The sequence below is a fragment of the Perognathus longimembris genome, chromosome 12 (assembly GCF_023159225.1).
Source record: "Perognathus longimembris pacificus isolate PPM17 chromosome 12, ASM2315922v1, whole genome shotgun sequence".
NCBI classification, from domain to species: domain Eukaryota; kingdom Metazoa; phylum Chordata; class Mammalia; order Rodentia; family Heteromyidae; genus Perognathus; species Perognathus longimembris.
In genome coordinates, this window is record NC_063172.1 from 12,447,389 (window position 1) to 12,465,681 (window position 18,293).

At 45.5% G+C, this 18,293-nt stretch overlaps 1 protein-coding gene across 7 annotated transcripts in view; it reads left to right on the plus strand.

The window, feature by feature from the left end:
• Window positions 1-18,293, plus strand: part of Mtss1 (MTSS I-BAR domain containing 1) — a 142,367-nt gene that overhangs the window by 111,702 nt on the left and 12,372 nt on the right. For 4 of the 7 annotated variants that reach the window (XM_048359277.1, XM_048359279.1, XM_048359280.1 and 1 more), the window contains exons 6-9: window positions 2,606-2,680; window positions 6,862-6,873; window positions 15,462-15,619; window positions 18,111-18,218. In XM_048359277.1, the coding sequence (XP_048215234.1) occupies window positions 2,606-2,680; window positions 6,862-6,873; window positions 15,462-15,619; window positions 18,111-18,218 (353 nt within the window). The remainder of the gene's footprint in view (window positions 1-2,605; window positions 2,681-6,861; window positions 6,874-15,461; window positions 15,620-18,110; window positions 18,219-18,293) is intronic. The other 3 variants (XM_048359278.1, XM_048359281.1, XM_048359283.1) reach the window with 1 other exon arrangement.

Here is an 18,293-nt window from a genome sequence, read left to right on the forward strand (position 1 = left end):
TCAGCCCCTTGTTATACGTTGTTATACTTTATTTCTGGGCTGGCCTGGACCATGATCCTCTTCTTTGTGCTTTGCTGCGTAACTGGGATGACTGGTATGCACTACCATGCCCAGCCACTGATTGAGAAGGAGTTCTGCAAACTTCTTTGTGGGCTGGCCTCCAACTGTGATCACCTCATCGCTACTTCAGCTACTTCCTACGTAAGCGAGGATTACAAACCTGAGTCACCGTGCCTGGCCCTGGGTGTCTTTTTTTGTTTGTTTTTGCTTACAGCTAATATCCTTGTTCTTCAGTGGCATTGGAATTACTTAAATGTGAAACATAATGGCAAATTGCAGAGGCAGACAGTCAAGCATACAGCATTTCAGGACACTTCAATCGTTAGGATTCTAAGGGTACAGGCTTACTTTGAGTCAGCTGTCTCATTGTGTAAGGCAAGTCTTTGTGAACTTGCTTCATTAGTTATCAGGGACTGGACCATGTAGGATGGAGCTAGGTATTAATCTGCAGAGGAAATAGTTCTGCAATACACTTGCAAGGGACATTGTTTTGTGTTCCCTTTATGCAGGCCAAAGAGAGTGAAGTAAGTCTCATTCCTTATTGAAGTCATTCTAAATGTGTTTTTTTTGGATGAGGCTTAACTACAGTGCCTAGGCTGGTCTTGAACTAAGCTTAGATGATTCTCCCACCTTAACCTTCTGAGTGCTGGAATGATAGGCATGTGCCATTGTGTCCAGCTAATTCTGATGCCTTTCGTATGCTGGTTGTTGTGGGCTGTACAGAAAGATGAAAGTGGTGTTTACTAGTTAGGGGAAGAAATTAACCCTAGTGACGCAGTCAGTGTTCTGAGATCCGAAACCCATAGTAGCTTCTAAAATAGGCCACTTTATGGCCATGGAAGTGGTTTCATTTCCATCAGGCTGTGTAATGGGAATGGTGCCTCACCCTGAGAACCTGTCAGTGACTGCCGGAAAGGTGGGAATTACCTCCTGTTATTCCATCGTCCTCTTCCCATTTGCTCCCAGTTAGAGTTTACACTGCATCCCTTGTCTGTGTGCCCCCTGGGCCCCCAAAACAAATGAATTGACTTTGTATTTTACGGCATGTTCTGTAAAATGTGTTAAGCACAGATGGTAGGTTTCGGTGATCCTGTCTATATTGATATTGAGTCAGTGTGAAGTACTTTGATAGAAGAATGTGGAGATTTTAGGAAGTTGGAGCCCAACTTCTGAATATTTAGCAGTTGTATTAAAAACACAATATAAAATGTATTCCTCCTACCTCCCATTTTAAAAAAGTTACAATTTCTCTTGAATAGGGGGAAAATGGCATCCCAAATCAGAGGTTTCTTTCAAGTCACTTTAAAAAGAATTTCCTTCTTTCCGATCTATCCCCTGCTGGCGTTTCCCATCTAGGATGCGGCTCCTAAGGGTGATGCAATTCTACAAACCTTTCTGTGTAATCACTCCAGTGAGGGATGCAGGACAGCTCGTAGCACTCTCTCGCTTGGTGCCATCAGATTGCTTTCTCTTAGATTTGCTCCATGTCTCCATTTGCCTTTCCATTAGGTGAAAGAAAACAAACACAAACACTGGTACCTTCTTTTCGGATAGTTTGCAGCCCTTTTCCTCAACTTTTGTTCTTGCTATATTTAAATGTACCTGTTTGATAAAACAGAGCAGCTAGTCTTAATGCAAAAACTTGGAAGTATTAGAGGTGTGAAGCTTTTCTGAAAGCAGTTTTTGCTGAGCCCTCAGAGTGAAGGCGGCAGGTATGTCGGAGAGCTCTACTCCATCTCTGCTCATTCAAGAAGACGAAGGTCCCTTGGTTTTAACAGAGCGCTTCTCTTCCTTCCTATCCCCCAGGCTGCCCAAAGAAGTGCTTACTTTTTGGTTCTCCTTCCTGGTTCTCATCCAGAAACCAACAGGCTGGGCCCTGAGTGTAAATGTGGGTCCATGACCAGGTTCTGTGCACTCACAAGGTGGCTTCTGTCTAGACAGGTCACGGGGGCCCAGAGTCTGAACACCCAGGCTTTGTGAGAAAGCACCTGTCACCTTTGTCATTCAGCTTTAACTAGAAAGTAGGGTGCCTTAGTGGGAGGATGTGACTTTGGTCACATTGAATTTGAGGCAGTGGGGGGTTAGCATGAGGGAAAGCCACACAGAGAGTCAGGGAAGATGGAGGAGACATCAGGAAAGAAGAGAAAGCCACCCGATGGTGGACCCTCAGTCTGTGGTGTCCCTGTCCCGTTCCCCCCCTTGCTGTGTGGATTTCACACACGGAAGAAGTCAGGAGTCAAAGTGCGCATGGCAGGAGCGGACACTGGCACACAGCGTGCGTTTTAATTAAATAATGGCATTTTCCCTCAAGGGGGCCTGGTTGGGAGAAACCATAGTTCATTTTTTGTGGTGTGTGTGTGTGTGTGTGAGTGTGTGTCTCTGTTGGGAAATGTGAGATTTCCATCACAGTGTATTTGGATACAGCTATTCACTGCGCATGTCAGAATTTATGCTTTCAGGGATCAAGGTGACGGCTGCTATGGCAAAATCATCTGTTGAACACCCAAAGTGGTAACACATTATTCAATATTCTGTTTTCTCATAGAATATAAGAAAGCTCGCCAAGAGATAAAAAAGAAGTCCTCAGATACGCTGAAACTGCAGAAGAAAGCCAAAAAAGGTAACGGAAAGTTCTTTGACTGATGCTGTGATTGAAAGCAATGAACCCAGGCTGTGGGCGTGTCTAAGGCAGAAAGTGTTGGATTCAGAGACTGCTCGTGCAGGATGCCCTGGCGAACAGAGAATGCCAATTGGATCTATCTGATTTAAAGCTCTTGAGGTGCAGATGCACTGATTCTAAACTCTGGCTAAGTAGTACTTGACTGTACCTTCCTCAACCTCTTCAAAATCTGACAGTTTCCAAGCCCCTGTGCTTTGTAATGAAACATATCTTTCTTACAAGCCTTAGGCACATGAAAGAAAGCCTTTATGCAAATGTTCTCTAGTAATTATCACAGAAATTATGTCATTTTTTTTCCTCCTCCACCGTTTATAGCCTACAATCTCAGACACCCTCAATTAAGTCTTGTGAGAGTGCTAGAAATGGCTGCCATGAGCACTGCGTGTTTTTGCTGTTCAGGGGGATTTCACATGTGTCCATGTGTTGAGATAGAGCTCAGTTCACCCGGAAGGGAAACCATAGTGTCCCTTCTGCCTCTGCCAGTTAGTATCACATCATCCACCCACACTCCTCCCACACAGATGAGAGTTTGGAGAGAAAGCTACATCTACTTAGCAAGCTCTCCTAGCACTGTACAGAGACCTAAAATGTAGGAACTCATGGTTGATCTGGAGAAGATATTCCTTCCAGATGATTCTAGATAGCAAGATTTTTTTTTTTTTTTTTTTTTTGGCCAGTCCTGGGGCTTGGACTCAGGGCCTGAGCACTGTCCCTGGCTTCCTTTTGCTCAAGGCTAGCACTCTGCCACTTGAGCCACAGCGCCACTTCTGGCCATTTTCTGTATATGTGGTGCTGGGGAATTGAACCCAGGGCCTCATGTATACGAGGCAAGCACTCTTGCCACTAGGCCATATCCCCAGCCCCTAGATAGCAAGATTTTTAATTCACGGCATCTTAACTGTTAAAGTGGGGTTCTTGGTTCTTTTTTTTTTTTTTTTAATGTCAGGGCTTGAACTGAGGGCCTGGGTACTATCCCTGAGCTCTTTTTTTTTTTTTTTTTTTTTGCTCTAGGGTGGTACTCTACCACTTAAGCCACAATTCCACTTCCAGCTTCTTGCTGGTTAATTGGAGACAAGAGTCTCATAGACTTTCCTGTCTGGGCTGGCTTTGAAGCACTATGCTCAGATCTCAGCCTCCTGAATAGGTAGAACATAGGCATCAGCCACCTATGTCTGGCTCAAGCTACTCTTTCGGGTGATGTTTAGTGTTCACTTGGGCCAACAGTTTTATTAGGGAAAGATCTCCAAGCCTTTCCACAAGCAGTTCTTATTTGGAATTAAACACAGACCTTTTAGGGACGGATGGAATGGTGGGGGGCTCTGTGAGAAGGGGTGGTAGGGGTGGCGATGTAAGCATTGGCATTCAAAAAGTGTCTTTTCCCCTTCAATTCTTGCAGAGCCCATTTTCAGACCAAGGCAGGATTTTCACCTACAATCATATTTTCTTTCCCTCTTGGATGTAGCACGTAGCAGTTTCTTTCAGGACTTAACTTTTCTGATCTGGTCTGTCTTAAGTTTGCATTCTAACAAGGGCACCTGGGAGCTGGTGCCTGGCAAGTAATAGGGTTTGTGGCTAGTCACATGTTAGGGCGTCTAAAGGTAAATGTTTGTAAGTAAAATGGCCACCATCTTCCATGAGGCCCTGTGAAGAGCAGGCTGGTCCACTTTATTAACAGCTTGGCAACTTTGAGTTAGGAGAGGTTAATGGGCTTAGAGAGGAGGCCCCGGGGGAAGATGTGTGGGCTGAGACAAGCTTGGGGAATTTGCTGAAAAGGATGAGGTAAGAAAAAGTAGCTATTTTCTCTTAGCTCTTCCCTAGTTCTTTTCCAAAGGCTTTAAGCAAGTTCTTGTCTGCAAAGAGAATCCTTTTAACTAATTGGACAGCTCTGAAGACTTTGAACAACAGAGTCCTCACCTGCCTCTTGAAGTCTTTAGAACTGTCCAATTAGTGGAAGGTGGACCTCGGGAGAGGCCTCCGCGATGGACCAGTGTGCCATGAAAAGCAGTGTGTGGTAGTCAGGTCTGTTCAGCGCCCGCTCAGGTCTTCTGGGTGGTCACGAGCGTGCTGGGCTGTACTGCCCAGGAACCGGGGCTTGAGAATAATTGAGACTTGAGTTGTGAGGTTTCTTGGTTTGTAAAATGACTATTTCTTTTACCCCAATCTACATACATGTCCAGGAGCCTCAATTCCCACACCCTGTCCTGTGTGTTCTCCTGTCCATGGGATCAGACAGCCCAGTCCCTTGTTGTGTTCTGGATAGCGTTCTAGTTACTTCAGGATAGCAAGAAAACCTTTTTGAAAATTTTGTTATCCTTTTTCTAAAATACCTAGGTGCATTCATCCCTCTCCCTAGGTGCTCATACTTATATCTTATGGGGAATGAATATAGCCTTCTAGAAGGTACCAGAGTTGCTAAGTACTGAGCACACACGTGGGTGATTTCCCAGCAGAATGGGAGGGAAGGCTGAGAAGAGTCTGAAGGCTTTATGGTTATTTGGGGCTCTGGTTAGCTGAAGTCCCCTTTCTGCCCAGAAACCTCTTGAGGTATTTGCTTCATCTCCTGTGAGTGACAGCTTCCTGGACCCTTGGCTTATAAATAAATGACGTTAGGATGGCTGAAGGCTGTGGACACCGTGTGTTTGTGTGTGTGTGCACACGTGTGTGTGTGCGCGTGCGTGTGCGCGTATCCTAATAGAATGGAATCTGACTGCTCCCAGCCAAATCATCACTTTCTCCTTGTTTTCAGGACACTCTTGGGCAGTTTTATGCCATTCCTTTTTGTGACCTCTGATCTAGAAACTTTCCTTTTGAAAATGTCACACGTCTTTGTATACATACATGTGGGCTTAGCCTTATCCCTCATGTAGGCAGGTATGTTATAGGCAGTGTGGCTGTTGTGGCTTTTGTGAGCAACTTGGTGTCTCTCTCCTTTTCACTCCTTACTCTGTACATACTACCTTTCGTCACATCCTTTATTTGACTCTTTTTTCCTACGAGGGGGGGTAATTTCTAATCTAAGCGAATTTAAGCATAAAATGGCTTGCCTTTTGTTATGTTTTTTTCCCCCACCCCTCCCCAAAAAAGGTTTTAAAGCTACTTGGGATATGCTACAAGCTGGTTGGGTGAGAGTGCCGGCTTGGCTTGGGAAAGCCAGTCCTCACCCTCAGGGAAGTTACCCTCTGGGGCTCGGGTCCCCATCCACGGGTGGAGACCACAGAGCAGCGGAAGAGGGGAAGGACCTCAGCTCTGATGGTGTCACCTGAGCCTCCTCCTGCTGCTGCCTCATGGTAGCTCATTGCTTTTGAGATCCCCCCATGCTCACCCAACTGCAAGTAAGAGAGCAGAAATGGGAGACATTTTAAGTTACCTACCTCTTTTGGTAACCTTACTGTATGAAATCATTTAGCTAACTATTACTATTATTATCATTTTTTTGTTCATGCATGTTCGGTAAGTGATCAAACCACTGAGCCACATCCCCAGCCTTCTTATTACTAGGTTAAATTTAAAACTTGCTTTGAGGATGTAGCTTAGTAGAAGGTAAGTTGCTTAATATTTGCAAGGACCCTGGGTTTGATCCCGTAGTACTACAAAATAGTTACAGTTTAAAATTTAATTGTGGTAAAGCCTTCTAGTACATAAATACTAGAACCAGGGCTTGAGTTTGTGTGTGTTCACCATGCTTACTCATGGACTGCCGTTCTACCACTTGGGCTGTTTTTAAAAGCCTGGTGTTTTGCTGGTTAATTAGAGATGGAGTCTCATGAACTCTTCTACTTGGAACCAAGACATTCCATATCTCAGCTTCCTAAATAGCTAAATACCCAGCTCACCCCCCCCCATTTAAAAAAATGTCACCTTTTACTTTGTTTCCTAGGATTCTTATAATAGATACTTGAAAGGTTTTCTTGCCAACGTATTTGAATTGGCCTTTTCTAGGTATATCCTGGGTATAATTCCTTTTTAAACAAATTCTCACTCTTCAGGGGCAATAATTACTAATGTCCAACGCGTGACTGAAAGGTAAGGCCTCTGCTACCCGAATACCCGTTTGACTTTTTTGTTTTCCTTTTTGTGTCAATCGTGTGTCTTGCACTTTCTCACCGTGTGCCCCCTGCCAGTGGACGCTCTGGGTAAGTCTACATCCCAAATCTCTCGTGGCTGGTCACAGTATGGCTCCTGTCACGGGTCTACCAAAGTTTTCCTTCTGGGTCAGAACAAATCAGCTGTGCCCACTTAATTTCCTGCGGCTTTAAGAAAATCGTGTGTTTTGATAATTTCCTTTCTTGGTGGTTTGGCCATTAAATGTATTAGTACCACATTCTTCAATTGATTGCATCTTTGTGATTCAGAATTAGACTTGTGGAAAAAAGAAATACCAAGGAAATCAACACATTTATGCATACGTACCTAAGTATGCATGAATGCATGGATCTATTATATGCATATGTGTGCACACACGTCACACTAAATAACTCCTGAAAATAATTTCTAAACCAGCCCTGGTACTAATGACTCACACTGTAATTTTAGCCTCTCAGTAGGCTGAGATATGAGAATCATGGTTGGAAGCTAGTCTGAGCAGAAAAGCCAATGCCTCTTATCTCTAGTTAACCAGCAAAAAGCTAGAAGTGATGGTTTGGCTAAAGTTCTATTAAAGCAGCAGCCCTGAACAAAAGGCAGTAACAAAAGCCAAGCTACAGTCAGAGCATTTTCCTGGAATCGGAGTCTGTCATTTACACAAACCCAATCGTCCTGGGTCTCCTTTGGCAGGTGGGGCTAGGATGGCTGTTGTCATTTTCGGGGGGGGGGGGTACAGTTTTGTCTCTACATGCCCTTGTGATATTGGCTAGTCAAATTCCTTTCAATTCTCAATGTTCTGATTATGAAACCACCTCAACAGTTTCTAGAAAACCTTTGGGGGGAAGGTAAGACACACCCAGCTGAAAGTGGCTTTTATACATTCACAATGTTATGAAACCATCACCATTGCCAATTTTTATTAGCCCCCAAAGACTCCCCTCATGCCCATTCAACATTCGGTTCTTATCCACCCCATCCCCTTTCCCCTCAGTTGACAACCCCTCCCTGCTCTGTGTCTCGATTCACCTCTTCTGGATGTGTTACATAAATCAATCACACAATATGGGCCTTTTGAGGATAGCTGCTTTATTCAAGTTTTATGAGAGCTTGGCATGAGTTGGTCCATGGGGGTAAACAGAGCATCTTACTTACTTGAACTGAAGGGGATAGGTAAGTTTGGAATGAATGAAGAATCCACACAGCATTTTGGCATTTTGGCATTGCAGTGTGTTGAGATTCTGCCTGATCTTTAGTCAGAGGCATTCCTATGGTCTCCTTTGTCTCCTTGTGTTGCTAAGGACAGGTTTTAGGGCCAAACCTAGGTGCTCTATCAGTAGTGGCAACTGTGAGCCTAAGGATGCAAGGAAAGCTGTGTGATCTGAAGAGACTCAAGTTTCAAAACAAATGTAGAAATTTCCATTACAATGAAATGTTATAATAGTTAAAATGTTCTTTAGGCTGGGGATGTGGCTTAGAGAGAATTTAGCCAGTACCAGGCCCTACTTTCAGTCCCTAGCATGACCCCCCCCCCCAAAAAAAAATAGGAGGTAAGAAGAGAAAGGTGTGGTTTAGAAAGTGGGAATATATATATGATACTGTGTGTGTGTGTGTGTGTGTGTGTGTGTGTGCATACATAGAAGAAAGGGAAAGAGGGAGGGAGAGTAGGAGGAAGGAAGGAAGGAAGGAAAGAAGGAAGGAAGGGCAGGCTAATGAACTCTCCTTTGGACTAAATAGAGCTATTAACCTGAAACCCCAGCTTCCTGTTGCAAATTCCACGATGAAGGGAATTTACAACTCATTGAAGGTATATTGCTGGGGAGGACATAACCTGTTCTCTCCAGGGACTTGGGCCCCCTGAAATCAGTTGGTTTCATCTAGGGTCCTCAGGGCTATTAATAAATTCCAGCAAAAGGTATAGCTTGGGGTACAGAGGTGGGGACATGGGACAGACACGTAATTGGGAACTGGTGAAGGGTCAACATGTCCCAGAGGGTTTTTCGGATGGTCTGTGTGACTAATACTCCAAGGATAGACTTGAGGCAGGCTTTGATTCCACCCAGGTGGCCCACCCTCCAAGCTACTTAGTAAGCCTCTGCTGTCCTAGACCTTGCCCCCACTGCACCTGCCTTCAGGATGGCTCCATCACTGGGCCTCATGTGCAATCAGACCCCAAACTGGATCACACAAACTCACCCCAGCTTTCTGGCTCATCCTTGCTATATGGGAAAAGGCCTGTGTAATACTGACTCCGTTCCTGCCAGCCATGGTTTAAGCATCCCTGGCCACGTCCAGCACACACACACACATCTACACAGCATTTCTCTCGCACTTAAAAGACCCACTGACACAATGCTCACAGTGACCTTGAAGCCTGCAATCGAGTGCGCCCTTTGCCCAGCCTTGTGTCTTGAGTCTCCTCCAGGCGCCCTCTTCCCAGAGAGGAGGGAAGGTCATCGAGCAGCCCAGGGAAGCTCCAGGCCACTTCTGGGCTGTGGCCAGAGCCTGAAAGCAGACGAGGAAATACCAACAGCTGGCAGAGACCTGAGGATCGTGGTTCAAAGCCAGCCTGGGCAGGAAAGTCTGAAACTCTTATCTTCAATCAGTCACCAGAAAACCAGTAGTAGTGCTGTGGTTCAAAGTGATAGATCCCTAGCCTTGAGCTGAAGAGCTCAGGGACAGTGCCCAGGACCAGAGTTCAAGCCCCTTGACCACCACCAACAACAAAAATACATTCCATCCTTCCAGGATATTGGTCTGTCCCCTGGCATTTTGCCTATTCCTAACACTTTGTCTAAGTGTGGTTTCTAAAGAGAACAGTCATTTATTTCCTGTAGTGGACTGGTAAGGGGCACCTGGCTGCTGATATAGTTTCCCACGGTGAAGACAATCTGATGTAGAAACTGGGGTGGGGTGGGGAGAGGTGGGTCTCCTGACTCACAATGACTTAGATTTTACCAGAAGGGCCAAGACCAATTCTTTGCTCAGGAATTTTGCCTGGAAAGCCCACCTATGGCATGGAAGTCCTCTTCCCTCTCTCTGGCTGCTTGGCAGTCCTGGAATTTTCTGGTTCCAAAGTATTAGGCCATTTTAGGGTACAACGATTGAGCCCAGGGAACCAGCTTGAGTTATTCCATCAGTTCCTCACTCATTTACAGATATTTGAGTACCTGCCATCTTGCAGAAAAGTGTCCTGAGTAAGAAGATTGAGTACCTGCCTGGTTTCTTGCCCTCCCTGGGATTTGCCAATTCAGCAGGGGAATTGAGGAGGCCAAAGTAACCTTGCGCAAATCACTAGGGGAAAGCAGATGAAATGGCAGCTGAGGGGGTGCTGAGGGTCAAGTAAGAGTCCTGGTCAGAGACGAGAACTCCGGGGCTCCCCTCCAGCCTGGAGAATGAATAGGATGAGCCGGCACCAGGCAGGTACCTTCATGGGAAGCAAGGGCCCTCCCTGTTCATGAAGATAAGACGCTAAGACAGCTTCAGCCCTGGAGGAAGAAAGGGAGACAGTGGCTCCAGAAGGCTGGGTTGGAAGTGGACAAGGGGGGGTGGGGGGTGGGGAATACATGAAGTTAGAGCAATGGAAGCTCTTGGAGAAGAGTGCCAATATGTGAGTGTTGGAAATACTTTGGTGAAGTGGAGAGATGTGGCTTAAGTTGTTGAGCACTTACCTTGAGCAGAAAAAGCCAAGTGAGAGGGCTGGAAATATGGCCTAGTGGCAAGAGTGCTTGACTCCTATACATGAAGCCCTGGGTTGGATTCCCCAGTACCACATATATAGAAAATGGCCAGAAGTGGCGCTGTGGCTCAAGTGGCAGAGTGCTAGCCTTGAGCAAAGAGAAGCCAGGGACAGTGCTCAGGCCCTGAGTCCAAAGCCTACGACTGGCCAAAAAAAAAAAAAAAAGCCAAGTGAGAGCACAGAACCCCGAGCTACTGCCCCAGGACCTGTGCACATGCACACGTGAGAAATAAATAACTTTGGGGCTGCTCTGGGAAAGCTGGTCCAAGGTAGTGTCAGTCCAACCTTATGGTAGATGTCCAGCTAAGACATCAGGCCTGGTGGCTGGACCCACTGGGGAGGTAGGAAGGTGAAATGGGGGGACTGTGTGAGGGTGTTGGCCGGGGAGGGGAGGGAAGGACAAGAATGACCAGGAGTTGCTTGAGGAGGCAGAATGGACAGTCCTTTGTAAATCAGACCTCCTTGCCTTCAGGTTCCAAATCTGCAGATCCAACAAACACAGATCAAAAATATTCTTAAACATTTTCAGCTGAGCCGGGCTCAGGCCTGTAATCCTAGCCATTCAGGAGGCTGAGCTCTGAGAAATGTGGTTTGAAGCCAGGCTGAGCAGGAAACTTATTTCCTATTACCCACAAGCAAACTGGAAGTGGAGCTGAGGCTCAAAGTAGTTGAGTCTAGCCTTGAACAGAAAAGCTCAAGAAGCGCCCAGGTTGTATGTTCAAGTCCCATGGCCAGAAAAAAAAAATTAGTTTTCATCTGTGCTGAGCATTGATAGACCTTTTTTCTTGTCAGCATTCCCTAATCAATATTAGTATAACAATTATTTATGTAGGATTTACATTGTATTATTTTAAATAATTTTCAGTATATGGGAGGACATGTGTGGGTTATATTCAAGCTTGCCATTTTATAGAAGGAACTTGTGGGCATTTATGGAGGCTTTAGAATAATCAGTCCATTGGGAATATTGAGAGGCAACCCTTTAAAAATATGTATTTTTAAAATTATCTTTAAGTAGTTGTTCAAAAAATTCAACAAATCAACTTATAAGTATAGTGCATCTTCATGAATGTCATCCTTCAGCGAGACAATTCTTATTAAACAAGTACCAATACAGTTTGGGACCTGTGGCCCCTAAACACGGCAATATCTTAAAATTGATACATACAACTAGGACAAGAAATAATTTCTTCCGCAGTTTTGTTTTGTTTTTTGGTCATGGGTCTTGAACTCTGGGCCTGGGCGCCGTCCTTGAGCTCTTCAGCTCAAGGCTAGCGCCTAACCACTGGAGCCACAGGGCCACTTCCGGTTTTCTGGTGGTTAATTGGAGATAAGAGTCTCCTGCTGGGGCTGGCTTTGAATCTCAATCCTCAGATCTCAGCCTCCTGAGTAGCTGGGATTACAGGCATGAGCCGAAGGCGTCCAGTATTTGTGTTTTTGTAAATAAGTAAATATAATTATATGTTAGTGAATTTGAGAAATAGTCATTGTGTGTTTAGATTATATTTCCTAAATGTGAATATTCTCACTGGAACCACAATTAGAGCACTCTTTACAGATTATATTTGTTTTTGTATACTACCAGTTTGAAATTCTTTAATTATAATGTATCTTTAAAATAACTGCTATAATCATAGAATAATTTAACTCTGTACTTAACAAATTAGATAACCCATTCACTTTGAGTTCCTATGTAGATACATCTTCAATGTAGATAGAATATTTATTGTTACTTATTTAGACAAGATTTCACTATGTAGCTCAGCCTGGTCTAGAACTCAAGAGCCTCCTACTTCAGCCTCTCAAGTGCTAGGATTGCGAGTGTGTATCACTGAACCTGTCACAAAATTCTGTTATTATTTACAAGTTGACAGATGTCTATAACTCGTGAAAGAGATAAAAAAAATTCCCATTGCTTATGGCTATCCTCTTTTAAAAATGCATATCCAGGCAAGTTTGATCAAACATTGGTTGTTTAAATCTGTCTCCTCTGCTTCCCTCTGTGTTCCTCTACTGAAGTATAGAACCAAGTGTGGTGATGCAGGACTACAATCCCAGAATTTAGGAAGCTGAGGCAAGAGGAACTTGTAGCCAGTTTGGACTACAGTGATTTCAGGCCTGCTGGAACTTGAGTGAGACCTTGTCTCAAAAACAAAAGAAACAACAAATATCCCCCCCCCCCAATCTTTTCTGGTTTGATTTTTAACCCTGCCAACTTTGCTTTTAGGGCAGCATAGAGGAGGCTGAACCTAAGCCTTTGGGGCCTCACCTAGTGTAATTGGCTACAGTTTTACTAATTGCAGATAAAGAGTGAATAGTTGACAGCATTCTAGAACTTTGTGACCATTGGGATTGTTTTGTATTTATTCAGTTTAGGTGCATTCTGTTGCACAGCCACCATTTAAAAATAGATGAAGAGAAAATGCACAATTTTCACAGCCCTGGTGGTGCCCTAGCCTTCTCTGTATAAGCCTGGGCCACACAGGTAGGTGACATTTCAAGAGAGAGCTTGCCTCCTGGAATATCCTGGGAGATAATCCAAGAATGTGTTTACAAGGTTTCTGTCCACTAAAAACATTAAAACCAGTGGTTCTGGTGGGCTGATTAGTGTATAGGAATGCACAGGAATGGTTTCCCCCAAAATCCTTTACAAAGAAGTTGAAGAAGAATGATAGAAGATCTTATAGGGGCGGGGGGGGGCGGGGCGGAGAGACCCTGGGTACTGAGGCAGAAACCTTGCAAGTAGATTTCTTATATAACTTTCTTTCTTATATAAAATTCTTCTGTGGCTAGGTACAGTAGTTCAAGCCTGTAATCTTTCCTACTTGGGAGGCAGATTGAAGGACTGAAGTTTGAGTTTGGCCTAGACAGAGATATCTGTAAGATTCCATCTCAGCTGATATCTGGTGCACACCTGTCATTCCAGCGAGCAGTAGAAGTGTAAATAGTAGGATTGCAGTCTGAGCCAGACTAGGCATAAAACAAGACTCTGTCTCTCACAAGCTGGGTGGGCACTGTTGACTCCTGCTTGCAATCCTAGCTATGCAAGAGGAATTGTGGTTCAAATCCAGTCTGGGGTGGTGGGGAGTGGGAGACTCTTATCTCCAATAAACAACTGAAGGTGTGGCTCAAGTGGTACATAGCGTGCTAGCCTTAAGCAAAATAAGTTCCAGGATAGTGCTCAGGTCCTGAGTTCAAGCCTGAGGTTGGCATGTACACACACACACACACACACACACACACACTCTCTCTCTCTCTCTCTCTCTCTCTCTCTCTCTCTCTCTCTCTCTCTCTCTCTCACAGAGGACAGAAAGGGATGGAAGAGTGGCTCAAGTGGTAGAACACTTGCCTTGGAATCAGGAACCCCTGAGTTAAGCCCCTTGTACTGCCAGAAAAAAATCTTCTATAGCATTAGATACTATATATTATTTAGAATTGTATCATACATTTACCATTCACCTGCAGTAGTGAGAATTATGTACACACCCAACGTTGCACATACTGTATTTCCTGGCTAAGGCATTTTCAGGAGTAGATTTCTCGACTATGAATAATTTTCACATTATGTGGCAACTTTACTCCCCAGGAAAGAAATAACTTTTCCATGCTGAAGTCAGCTTCTTTTTTACTATTGAGACATTTAAGCCCATTCATCTCTTAACACCAAGCAAGTTAAGCTTTCTCATCTGCTTAGGAGAGAAATACAGAATACACTCTCCAGACAAGACAGGTTTGCCTTGACCCTTTCTTCCTTCAAAGCAGGTGGCACGTGACCTATGACTTTTCCATGCTGTTCTTAAGTGGATAGTACCGGTCCAGCTGCTTCCCACACAGTTGGGTGGAAGCCAGAGTGCAGCCTGTGATAAGGAAGGGGAGTGCATGGTGCGAGGAGAGGAGGGTTTCCCTTCCTAGGGAGCCAGGCATAGAAGCTCAAGAGGGGACCCGCCCCCCATTGCACCCCTACAGATGAGCTTTGCTGTAACTGCTCCCTTGGACACAGTGCCTGTTCACCCATGTTTATTTCCTAGTGTCAATACATTTTTGCAAAGGAGCACATAGGTTTGGTCTGTAACCCTCACAGTCTGAGTCACCCACTTCATTCTGCCATGTGCATGCTTATATAGTATGTACATGGACATGGCTGTGTTAGAATAAAACTTTATTTACACAGACAACTTGTTGTTCATGCCCCAGCATTTTTGCAAAGGTTAACCTAACCTGCTGTCTGGAACTCTAGAAGTGGTTATCTCTGTGTTACTAGGGTCTATAGACATGGCCAGATGGGTAACCAATAAACTTGATGCTCTACCTTTGGTTTGTCACCAGTGGAGACCTGGCTGTGTTTTGTCACAGGGCTTGTTCTATAGAAGAGCACTTGAGACCCTCCACTAGATAGTTCAGTGGACTTCCAAGGGTTTCTAGAGAGGAGCAGATACCTCACCTTTGTTTTCAGGGATAGAAACTTCTCAAAGGCTCACTGATTGAGGTTGGTGAGCAAAGCCAGCTTGTGTCTGTCTTTGGAAACATCCACAGACTTCCATCGTGTTCCTCCATCCTTGGCCTCCTTCGGGATGTTGTAAAGGAAAGAGCAGCGCTGGCCGTGCATCCCCAGGGCTGGGCTGGGCTGGCAGAGGCTCTGTGGAGTTACAGAAGCAGCGACGAGTCACCCACCACTTGTCACCCTTGTCACCACTAAACTAGAAAAGTGTACCTTTCTGCTGTTTGAAATTGGATCAGTATTCTGATCCTAGAGGAACAGGCACTTGGAGTCTTTAGGGGGAGCTTAAATAATTTCTGAAATCCTGGAAAAGGATCCAAGGACCCTAGGGAGGAGAGGATTGTTTTTTTCCTCATAACCAGTATTTCAGCCAGCCCCTTCTTGTGGCTTTGTTTCATCTGCAGGGCGAGGGGACATCCAGCCTCAGTTGGACAGTGCCCTCCAAGATGTCAACGATAAATATCTCCTATTGGAAGAGACAGAAAAGCAGGCGGTCCGCAAGGCATTGATTGAAGAGCGAGGTCGGTTCTGCACCTTCATCTCCATGCTGCGGCCAGTGATAGTAAGTTCATGGAGAGCTCCAGAAGGGGCGGGGCATCCGTCCTTCATGTCTGCAGCTGCCATCGAGGCATTGAGAAGCATTGAGAGTCCGCGGTGGTCAGGATGGTGGTGGGGGAGTTAGCGTTTGTAGAACAGCGCTTGCCTACGAGGTGCTGATGGCAGGCTTAAGGGCGCAGTCCTGTTCACGGTCTCAGCCCCAGATGTAAGGATCGGCTTGGGTACACAAGTCAGTCAAGAAGGCTGAGCAGATGATTCTCAAAGTGTGAGGTCCCTGGGCCAGCAGTATCTCCTGGGAACTGCTTAGAAATGAACATTTTCAGACTCGACCCAAACACACTGAATCTCTTAACTCTGAGAATGAGAGGTCTGGCATCAGTGTTTTTTGTTGTTTTGGGGGTTTTTTTGGCCAGTCCTGGGCCTTGGACTCAGGGCCTGAGCACTGTCCCTGGCCTCTTCTTGCTCAAGGCTAGCACTCTGCCACTTGAGCCACAGCGCCACTTCTGGCCATTTTCTGTATATGTGGTGCTGGGGAATTGAACCCAGGGCCTCATGTATACGAGGCAAGCACTCTTGCCACTAGGCCATATCCCCAGCCTGTTGCTTTGTTTTGTTGTTTGCTAGTCCTGGGGCTTGAACTCAGGGCCTGGGTGCTGTCCCTGAGCTGCTTTTGCTTAAGGCGAGCACTCTAGACCACTTGAGCTGCCATTTCTGGCATTTTCTGTTTGTGTGGTACTGAGGAATTGAACCCAAGGTTTCATACATGCTAGGCAAGCACTCTACCCACTAAGTCACATTCCCAGCCCCATCAGTGTTTGAAACAAGCCCTTCAGGTGATTTTTTTTTTTTTTTGAGACATCCAGGCGAAGTAAAAGAATTAGGAGAGCCTCAGTGGATCAATTCATATTTAGGTGTTTTTTTTAATTTCAAGTGATCTTTAAGTAGTTGTATCAGATTTAGTAGCAAATTGTACACACACTGTGATGGAAAACTTGTGCAGCCGGCATTTTTGGAGCAATTGTGGAGTTGCTGGCCTGCATTTCCCAGCCCTAGCAAAATCTCTAAATGGGAGTTGTCCCTCCCGACGATAAAACTTTACTCCGGACCGTTCTTGCCTGGCCCCAGTCCAGCCGGGCACTTTGGGAAGGTGACCAAGATATTTCCATTCCCAACTTCCTTGCTGTTAAGATGGTGGCATGGAAGGAAATGGGACTAAAACAAAAAAAACAAAGTCGGGAGACGTTAATATCTACTGAACACACGGGTACTGTCGCAAAGATATAGACCCAGAGATCCCCAGATCCCATTGGGCATTGACTCTGAAGCCTGTGGGAGCCACCGTGCTAGGTGCTGCTGCAAGAGGGCATGGGTTGAGACCCGATCCCAGCTCACTGGGAAGTCTGACACCTCAGTGGGACCCCAGGCTCCATCCCCATCACGTCACTCTGTGATGAGGACTGGTTTCTTCCTTGTTTTTTCCCCACTGGTACTGGGGCTTGAACTCAGGGCCTGAGTGTTCTCCTTTCGTTTTTTCACTCAGAGCTGGCACTCTAACCAGTCACTTACTGGTGGCTCAAGCCTGGAATCCTAGCTCCTCAGGAGGCTGGGATCTAAGGATTGAAGTTTGAAGCCAGCCAGGGCAGGAAACTTGGTGAGACTCTTTTTTTTTTTTTTTTTGCTAGTCCTGGGGCCTTGGACTCAGGGCCTGGCTTCTTTTTGCTCAAGGCTAGCACTGTACCACTTGAGCCACAGCGCCACTTCTGGCCGTTTTCTATATATGTGGTGCTGGGGAATCGAACCCAGGGCTTCATATGAGGCAAGCACTCTTGCCACTAGGCCATATTCCCAGCCCTGTGAGACTCTTGATCTCCAACTAAATTACAGGAAAAGCCAGGAGTGGCTCTGTGCCTCAAATGGTAGAGTACCAGCCTAGAACAAAAGGAGCTTAAGGACATTGCCCAGGCCCCAGAGTTCAAGGTCCAGCAAAAAAAAAAAAGAATAGAAAAAGAAGCTGGCACTCTACCATTTGAATCACTCTTCCATTTCTGGCTTTTTACTGGTTAGTTGGAGTTAATGAATGTTACAGGATTTTCTGTCTCGGCTGGCTTTGGACCACAAGCCTCAGATCTCAGCTTCCCGAGTAGCTAGGATTACAGGTGTGAGCCACTAGCACCCAGCTTCTTTTTCCTTTGTATTTCAGTGGACCTTCAGCAGATTCCCCCTGATACACACACACACACACACACACACACACACACACACACACACACACACACACACACACACACACACACACACACACACACACACACACACACACACACACACACACACACACACACACACACACACACACACACACACACACACACACACACACTTCCAAAGGTTGGAAGTGTTGCACGGTTACCAGTGACCCTAATTAAAGTGGTTGGGACGTGACTAGTAAGCGAGAATCACTTGTGACAATAGTATCATTAATTTCTTTCCTTAAGGAAGAGGAGATCTCAATGCTAGGGGAAATCACCCACCTGCAGACCATATCGGAAGATCTAAAGAGTCTGACCATGGATCCTCACAAACTGCCCTCTTCCAGTGAACAGGTGAGAGTTGAGAGTTGGGGGAGTGCAAGACTCTAAGCATTCTCTGTGGCACCTGTCACATCTTAGCTCCTATCT